General features: G+C 52.7%; 1 protein-coding gene across 1 annotated transcript; it reads left to right on the plus strand.

Annotated features, from left to right (window-relative positions):
• Positions 1 to 1,276: 1,276 nt before the first annotated feature.
• On the plus strand, positions 1,277 to 5,089 carry Gpr142 (G protein-coupled receptor 142). The gene is made up of 3 exons (XM_021214065.1): positions 1,277 to 1,307; positions 2,086 to 2,247; positions 4,230 to 5,089. The coding sequence occupies exons 1-3, from the start codon at positions 1,283 to 1,285 to the stop codon at positions 5,087 to 5,089; spliced, it is 1,047 nt and encodes a 348-aa protein (XP_021069724.1). The 5' UTR covers positions 1,277 to 1,282.
• Positions 5,090 to 8,709: the final 3,620 nt, after the last annotated feature.

Here is an 8,709-nt window from a genome sequence, read left to right on the forward strand (position 1 = left end):
AGGAGGAGGTGTGTCCCTGGGGGTGGGGCTTTGAGGTTTCCAAAGCCCAGCCCAGCTACCTGAGGATCAGAATGAAAAGTTCTCAGCTACTCCAACATCTTGCCTGCCTGTCTGCCCCCCACCATAATGACCATGGACTAACCCTCTGAAAATGTAAGCCAGCCCCACTTAAATGCTTTCTTTTATAAGAGTTACCTTGGTCCTGGTGTCTTCTCACAGCCATAGAAAAGTAACTAAGACAACCATGGAAAAGGACTCCAGGGTAGACTTCAGTTGTGTACCCCGGGCAGTACCACCGGAGTCTGTCCTGGTGCCCATTGTAGGCCGACCTGGTTACTCCTCACCCAGGTGCAGGGAGCTGCTCGCCACAGATTCCAGCTCCTTTGCAGCGTTGCCGGCACCGGCTGGTGTTTATTTACCAGAGAATGGTGTTCCTGAGCGCTGCTTGGCTGCGCCACGTCCAGGGTGAAAAACAGCTTTGCGGGACCACAGGGTTCTCTGCTCCTCGCCCCGCAGGCAGCCTGGACAGCCTTCTCGGAGCAGCAGGACACATGGCTTCTTGCTGGCCTTTGTTCTAAAGTCCCCCGTCCTGTGGATAGCCTGAACCTCACCCCATCCTTCCACTGTAGCGTCTACAGGTGAGAGACTCCTTTAAAGCTCGCTCCTGAAACCACTCTGGAGATCTAAGCCCTGCCTGCAGCTGCCTTCCTCTAAGACTTTGTGCTAAATCTTTCGGTTCCTGGACACAAATGTCCTCCTTTCTGGCAAGTAAGAGGCATTCTTTACATGGGAACCCATGGAACTGGACCCTCGTATCTGTTAGCGTCACCCAAGCGCCTCAGCTTCCGGGTGTGGCTGCCCCCGACTGAGAGAGCTAGTTTACCATGGACCCTTGCGCACGGGCAGCAGCTATGGAGCTAGTCCTGCCTTCCTGCCGGTTCACCTCCCTCCCCTTCCCCCTAAGCACAGACACACCTTACCCTCAGACTTTCTCTCCAGAAGCCCCCTGCCCGGCAAAGCTTCCCTGCCAGTATTGTTTGTTCCTACTGGATCTAGTTCCTGGCTGGATGGCTGGGGCCCTCCCCCTTCTTTCCCTCTCTCCCCACCCCCACTCTCCCACTCTCTGTATCAACAGGCTCAGAGCTACGGGGAGAACCGTGGGGGCAAATAACTCTTCCACAGAGAACCAGTGTGAGGGACACAGCTGGTGATGTTGCAAGGGGCTGTGAAGATCCCAAGGAAAAGCTGCTGGTGACCCGGTTGGGACCCAGGACCCAGAACTATGGGACTTGAGGGAGCAGAGACAGGTAAAGTCTTTTTCAAATGGGAGGAGTAAGTAGTAAGATAGAGGTCAGGTGTGGGAGGTGAGGCTGGGGGTGCAGAGGTGGGAGGGAGCCCCCCTCCTGTGCTTCCTGCCCCCCCCTAATCTTCAGCAGGAAAGAAAAAGCTGTATGTTAAATTCCAAAAAGATTCAAAATGTATCTGTGGGACTAGAGGCCAGCACAGATGTGTAGGGGTCCTGGTTTTTTCAGACTAGCCTCTAGACAACTGCACCCCCTTACGCTGGGACTCAGTTTCCACATGGGCCAATCCGGGTCGTTGGAGCATCGGTTGTGGCAACCTGTGAGGAAGGACGCTCTTGGGCTTAGGAAGGAAGGGGACCCTATTTGTCTTTCCTGAGAGAGGCTGGCTGTGACATGGAACTGAGCAGTGCCTGGGAGCCACCACCAGGTCAGACTTGCCCAGTATCTTCATTAAAGGTGCAGCTGCTCCTGTTCCACTCCAGCCCCTGTCTGTCCACAACTACCACTGGGTGGCCGGTTTCCTTGGTGGCAGGGATGATGATGTGGGTAAGAGTTGTTGCCACTGCCAATGATTCTCCCCGTTGATAAGAGAGCAGACAGGGGGCGGGGGGGGGTGAGATTCCATAGAGATAGCGACTGCATTTGTCTAGGTCTGTCCTAGGGCTCTGCTCAGAGCAGCACTGAATAGAAGTTGCCTTGGGGGTCAGGCAGGGGCTGCTGTCAATCAAACCCCAGTGAAAAGAAAGCAATTGCTGTCCCTCTGCCTTTCCATCCTTCCTAGCTGTACAGCCACAAGTGACCCTGCTGCCTACAGTCAATGGGAGTAACCCAAGATACGATGGTGTGGATGGCCACTGGCCAGAGAGCCCAGAGAGGTCACCCTGTGTGGCTGGTATCATACCTGTCATCTATTACAGTGTCCTGCTGAGCCTGGGGCTGCCTGGTGAGTGGGGACCTCAGGCTGAGTCAGAATTGGGGCTATCCATCAGCCATTCCCAATTCTCTCAAGATAGCTAAATCACAGAGGATCCATGTGGCACTGTCCGAGATCCTGTGTAGCCACTGTGCAGAGTGGAACCTGAATGGGGTGGGGTGGGGTGGGGTGGGGATGTGCACTGATGTAGGAAAGGCCAGGTGGGTTTGTTTGGGAGGTACCCCCTTAGTCTAGTAAATAAACCTGTACCTAGATCCCAGGACACCTCTGCTCTGAAGGACATAGAACGCCTGAGGAAGACTAGGCTGGAAAGCCAGCATAAATGCTCCCCCAGATGAGGCCATCTAGGATTGCCACGTTGGTCCATAGCCTCTGGTGTGTTTTATATAAAAAGAAAAAGAAGCCAGAGGCACCCTCTATAGTATAGAATAGAGTTTATTTGGAGCATGGGGAGGGGAGTTTAGGGGTAGTAGAGACAGAGAAAGGAAGGGAGGGGAGAGAGTGTGTAGAAGAGAGACCGGCCATGAACATATGAAGGGGGAGGGGAATGGGGAGAGAAGGGACAGAAGGGGAAGAGGGGAAGAGAGAGCAAGAGAAGCCAAGCAGTGGTGGCACACACCTTTAATCCCAGCACTTGGGAGGCAGAGGCAGGCAGGTTTCTGAGTTTGAGGCCAGCCTGGTCTACAGAGTGAGTTCCAGGACAGCCAGGGCTACACAGAGAAACCCTGTCTGGGAGAGAGAAGGGGAGGGGGAGGGGGAGAGGGAGGAGTCAAGCAGCCCCTTTTAGAGTGAATTCAGGCACACCTGGCTGTTGCTAGGCAACTGTGGTGCGGAGCCTAGAAGGAATGCTAACAGCCTCTGTATGATGGGGCAAGGCTGACCAGATTATGGCAAAATAAGCTTCTCTTTGATTGGAGTTTTGCTACGGGGTCCACTTAAATCCAACATAACTCAAACACCACATCAAGGCAGTTGATAAAAAATTTATCATAATCAAGCCACTACTGATCGGGGCCATAGAACAGACTCAGGGGCTGAGCTGCAACAATGAGCCAGACTATTTAAGCTTGCAAATCATAAACATCTGTGCCAAATTTTTGTCACATTTTTTTCCACCAATCAGAATAGGAGTTAGTTCCTGGGCCTGGGGACATGAACTTAGGTTAATCCTGCCAGCAAGATGGAGAAGTTGTCCCTGAGATGGCTGGACTCAGACAATTGTCTCCTTACAACAGAAACTGTTCAGCTATTGGGAAGTCCCCAGCTCCCTCCCATAGGGCCTGAGATGTTGAGAGCTTAAGCTTAGTTTCCCCCATGACTGAATGGAGTCTGAACAAAATGATAATACTTAGCTCTTGTGCTTGTTCCCAGCAATTTGGCTGTATGGTTACAGGGGACAGAACCCAGGACCTGCGGCATGCTAGGCGAGTGATCTGCCACTCAGACTACACTTGCGAGCAGGCGAAGGGCTTGGCTGTGGCTCATTTGGCTGAGTATTTGTCTAGCACACACAGAGCCCTGGGTTTCATCCCCGGCACTACATAAACTGGGCATAGCAGTGCACACTTGTAATCTTCGCACTTGCGAGATACAGACAGGAAGATCAGAGGTTCAAGGTCATCTTCGACTCTATAGGGAGTTTGAGGCCAGCTGGATCTGGAAAGGCAGAAATAGGAAGCACAGACAGGGCCTACCCGGCTACCATGTGAGTTCTGGGCCAGCCAGGGCAACTTAGCGAGACCCTGACTCAAACTAGAAAGTGAAAAAGAAGGCTAATGCGCTAGAGCATACTGGAGTAGTATAGCGCTTGCCTGGCCCTGGGTTCAGTTCCCAGTACTGCAGGAAGGAGTAAGAGGGAAATAGAAACCGAAGGCAGCACTGTCCCTTGCAGTGACAGGTAGGAGGGACCACACAAACATCTCGAGGATCCCATTACTACCCCCCTTCTGATCCTTCTGACCTCTCCGTTCTGTGACATGGGTCTCCATCAGTCAACGTCCTGACTACAGTGGCACTGGCCCGCCTTGCTGCCAGGACCAGGAAACCCTCCTACCACTATCTCCTGGCACTCACGGCTTCAGATATCGTCACCCAAGTGATCATCGTCTTCGTAGGCTTCCTCCTGCAGGGAGCTGTGCTGGCCCGCCAGGTGCCGCAGGCGGTGGTGCGCACAGCTAACATTCTGGAGTTTGCTGCCAATCACGCCTCAGTCTGGATTGCAGTCTTGTTCACTGTGGATCGCTACAACGCCCTATGCCGCCCCCTACGCCATCGGGCCACCTCGTCCCCAGGCCGGACCCACCGCGCTATTGCCGCTGTCCTTGGCGTTACCCTCCTGACCGGCATCCCATTCTACTGGTGGCTGGATGTGTGGAGGGATGCAGACCCTCCTAGCACTATGGACAAACTCCTCAAGTGGGCTCACTGCCTCATCGTCTACTTCATTCCCTGCAATGTTTTCCTGGTCACCAACTCTGCCATCATCCTTCGGCTACGGAAGAGGGGCCAGAGAGGGCTGCGGCCGTCGGTGAACAAGAGCACGGCCATCCTCCTGGGTGTCACCTCCCTCTTCGCCCTCCTCTGGGCACCTCGCATTATTGTCATGCTGTACCATCTGTATGTGGCCCCTGTTCACCGGGATTGGAGGGTTCACCTGGCCTTGGACATAGCCAACATGTTGGCCATGCTCAACACAGAGGTCAACTTTGGCCTCTGTTGCTTCATCAGCAAGACTTTCAGAGCCACTGTCCGACAGGTCATCCGTGATGTCCACATGGCTTGCACCTTAAAGTCACAGCCAAAGGGAACGGTGGTGGAACTCGTGCTGAAGTCCGTAGGGACAGAGCTGTAGAGCTAAAGGGGCCAGGCTGGACATCCTCAGGGCTGCCTGCCCAGAGACCTTTGCAACTGTGTAGTTTTGGTTTTGGTTTCCCTGTGTAGACTTGGCTGTCCTCCAACTCAGAGGCCTCTGCCTCTGAGGCACCTACCTCTGCCTCCGGAGTGCTAGGGTAAACCACTGCCTGAGGAGACCTTAGCGATTGCGTTCATTTAAAAAAAAAAAAAAAAAAGTTACCAACTTAGCAATCTGGGGGAAAGGAAAAGGCTCCTGCTTTGGGCGACTCCAGGTAAAAAGAAAAAAAAAAATAGCCTATTGGTTAGTTTCATCTCAATTGCTGGTTTTGGGGGGAAAAGAGATGTCTCTGCTGGCCCACAAGGTATAACAGCTCTTGAGGGTACTCCCTTTGTAAGGGGCCTTCCACCTGGCGCATATGTGGCAAATACTAATGTGAGCTGAAGGGATGAATGGAATGATGGATGAATGAATGGATAGACAGACAGATGGACAGACAGCTGCACGTATTCATGTGACCCTGGCCTGCCTCCCACTCCCTAAACTGGTGGCCTCTTTGGCTTCCAGAGGTCAAGTTGGAGCCTGAAAAGGAAGCTATCAGCCAGCATTGATGGCCTTTTCTGGGCTGGGGCTGCTGCTGATGGCTTTGGCTGAGCAATGGGAGGAGAGAGAGAGACAGAGAGAGAGAGAGAGAGAGAGAGAGAGAGAGAGAGAGAGAGAGAGNGAGAGAGAGAGAGAGAGAGAGAGAGAGAGAGAGAGAGAGAGAGAGAGAGAGAGAGAGAGGTCCCAGTGTCTTCATGCACAATGGGCATCCCCAGGCCTGTCCCAGACAGGGAGAAGCAATCCCTTTGGATTCAGACACCCTAATTTAATTCTGAATTTCTCCTTGCACCAGCGCCACAGAGGGTTTGTGAGTCTTTGCCATTTTATAGCCCAGGAGACTCTTGCACTGCGTGGGGTTGGGGTGGGGTGGGTGCAGAGTGTCTGAGTGGGTGGGGTTGGAAAGTCTGACCTCTGCTAGGCTCCTCTTGGCGCTGCCTACCCCCACCCCAACCTGGGGCTCAGCAGGAAAAGCTCAGCAGATGGACCGCCCACCTGCTGCAGGCCTTCGGTAAACACATTAGTTGCCAGCTGGGGCCCTTCTCTGTTTCCTGTTCAGGGTGAGCTGACCTCTCTCCTCAATAGGAGCTTGGAGCTGAGCCCCCACCTACCTTGGTTGCCACTGGCTGAATGACACAAGCTAAAGAGCTAACGTAAGGCAGGTACACAGTTGGTGCAGAATAAATGCTCCCCCCACCCCCCACCCGCATTTCCTCTCTTGCTCGTCCAGAGAGTTAAGGCACTCAGACATGAGCCTTCAACCACACCCAGAAAGGTTAACCACTGCCATCCTTCACCTGCAGCCAACGTTCCCAATTCCATTAAAGCTCTGAGAAAGCAAAATGTCCCCAAGTGTGTCACAAACACATAGTGGCAGAGTTGCTGGAACTGAGTTGATTTCTAGTCTTGATGTGGCTTTGGTGTGCTGGTGTGTGTTGGCCGCTGCTCTCTAGGCCTTTGGGGATGGGACGGGATGCTTCTGACTGTACCCCATGATGGTGAGCTCAGGTCTGAGATGAGGGAAAAAGGCTGGGACTCTGGGAGCTGACCCAACTCCTGCACGAGGTGGCCAGGTACCGCCACCGTGGGCGCTGAGCAGCGGAGTCTCCCCTGCACATACACAGATGTGTGCAGGGCAGCGTGTGTTAGGTTATTTCTCCACCGGTGAAGTGAACCAATTCAAGCCAGATAGCATTATATTAAAGGCAGGTTTATTGGGAAGCTGCTCACTCTAGTGGGCAAATTCAGTGGCCCCAAGGACCGAGGCCAGGGAAGTCACCACCGGGAGGGGGAATAGGGGAGGGAGAGAGAAAAGGCACATCTCAGATGAAGAAGAGGAGGGGGAGGAGAGACCAAAATGTCTGGATGATATAAGGAGGAGCCTCTGGGGGAAGGGCAGCCCAGCCCTAGGGCTGGAAAATTTCAGGGTTGGGGGCAGGGCATGCCAGGTAAAGAGTAAGGGATGCTGGGAGAAGCTGGAAGCCAGGACTGCTTTGATATGTGAAGTGTTGACTTGTCAGGGTTTCTGTTCCTGCACAAATATCGTGACCAAGAAGCAAGTTGTGGAGGAAAGGGTTTATTCAACTTACAGTTCCACATTGCTGTTTATCATCAAAGGAAGTCAGGACTGGAATTCACACAGGGCAGGAAGCAGGAGCTGATGCAGAGGCCATGGAGGGAGGTTACTTACTGGCTTGCTTCCCCTGGCTTGTTCAGCCTGCTTTCTTATAGAACCCAGGACTACCAGCCCAGGGATGGCACCACCCACAATGGGCTGAGCCCTCCCACCTTTGAACACTAATTGAGAAAATGCCTTACAGCTGGATCTCATAGAGGCATTTCCTCAAGGGAGGCTCCTTTCTGTGTGATAACTCCAGCTTGTGTCAAGTTGACACACAAAACCAGCCAGAACAAGTATCCACCTCAGTTCCTGGTCCCAAGTCTGAAAGCAAACGGTGGGTACTTGGGCCTCTTTTTCTGCTTAGGGTAGAGGGGGTGCAAGGCCAGGGAACAGGGAGCCCCATGAGGGATGGATGATGTCTGTCTCAGCTCACACCAGTCCATCCATACCCCACAGGGAGTCTCTGGGAGGAAAGCAAAAGTTATCCTTGATTTTTGAGCCAAGTGAAATACTGAGTTTATTTATTTATTTATTTTTTAAGATTTATTTACTTAATGTATATGAGAATTGCATGTATATCAGTGTGCCAGAAGAGGGCGCCAGATCCCATTACAGATGGTTGAGAGCCACCATGTAGTTGCTGGGATTTGAACTCAGGACTAATGGAAGAGCAGTCAGTGCTCTTAACCACTGAGCCACCTCTCCAGCCCAATACTGAGTTTCTTACTTCCTGGTGGGAAACCCTTGAAACACTACTAGAGAGTGCCTGGGATCAGGGGCAAGCAGCTGTCTTCAAAGTCAACAATGAGAACCACACCAGGGGGCTGGGCTTAGTCCAAGCTGCTTCTTCCAAATGTCAGGTGCTCCCATCCCTAGAGAAACCAGAGAAGGCAAAGTTCTCACCTAATCCCCACCCCCACCCCATCCCCCCCCCACCCCCCAAGCACTGGCAAAACCAGAAACTTTCCCCAGATGGTTGGAGAGGTGCTGTTGAGGCTGATCGAGATCGGCACAGACACCAAAAATCAGTGGCTCAAAGATGATCCCATTTGTCCTCACAGGCTGGGTAACATCTGTATTTTCAAACATCCTGTATGTTGAAGTACCGTGACCGCTTAATATACTGTAGAATAAGTAGCATAGGACAGTTAACTGCCGTGCCCATAGGCAAAAGCTGACCCAGAGCAATGCTAAAACTCAAGCCAGCAAAGTCTTGCAAGCTCCGGGTCCGCCCAGAGAGAGCCAGGTATTCTGATGTGCAGCGTCCTGGGCTTGACACACTTGGGACCTAGTATCATGTTTCCCTAATAAAACATGTAAGACACTAGGCACCGTGGGGCACACGGGTAGTCTCGGCTCCTTAGGAGGCCGAAGCAGAAGGATTCCTTGAGTTCAGGAA

The sequence above is a fragment of the Mus pahari genome, chromosome 14 (assembly GCF_900095145.1).
Source record: "Mus pahari chromosome 14, PAHARI_EIJ_v1.1, whole genome shotgun sequence".
Lineage (NCBI taxonomy): Eukaryota > Metazoa > Chordata > Mammalia > Rodentia > Muridae > Mus > Mus pahari.

Coding starts and splice junctions, on each gene's coding strand:
- Gpr142 (XM_021214065.1), top strand. CDS start 1,283: ATGGGACTTGAGGGAGCAGAGACAG. Junction 1,308..2,085: donor ACTTGAGGGAGCAGAGACAG/GTAAAGTCTTTT, acceptor CATCCTTCCTAG/CTGTACAGCCACAAGTGACC. Junction 2,248..4,229: donor GCTGAGCCTGGGGCTGCCTG/GTGAGTGGGGAC, acceptor GGTCTCCATCAG/TCAACGTCCTGACTACAGTG.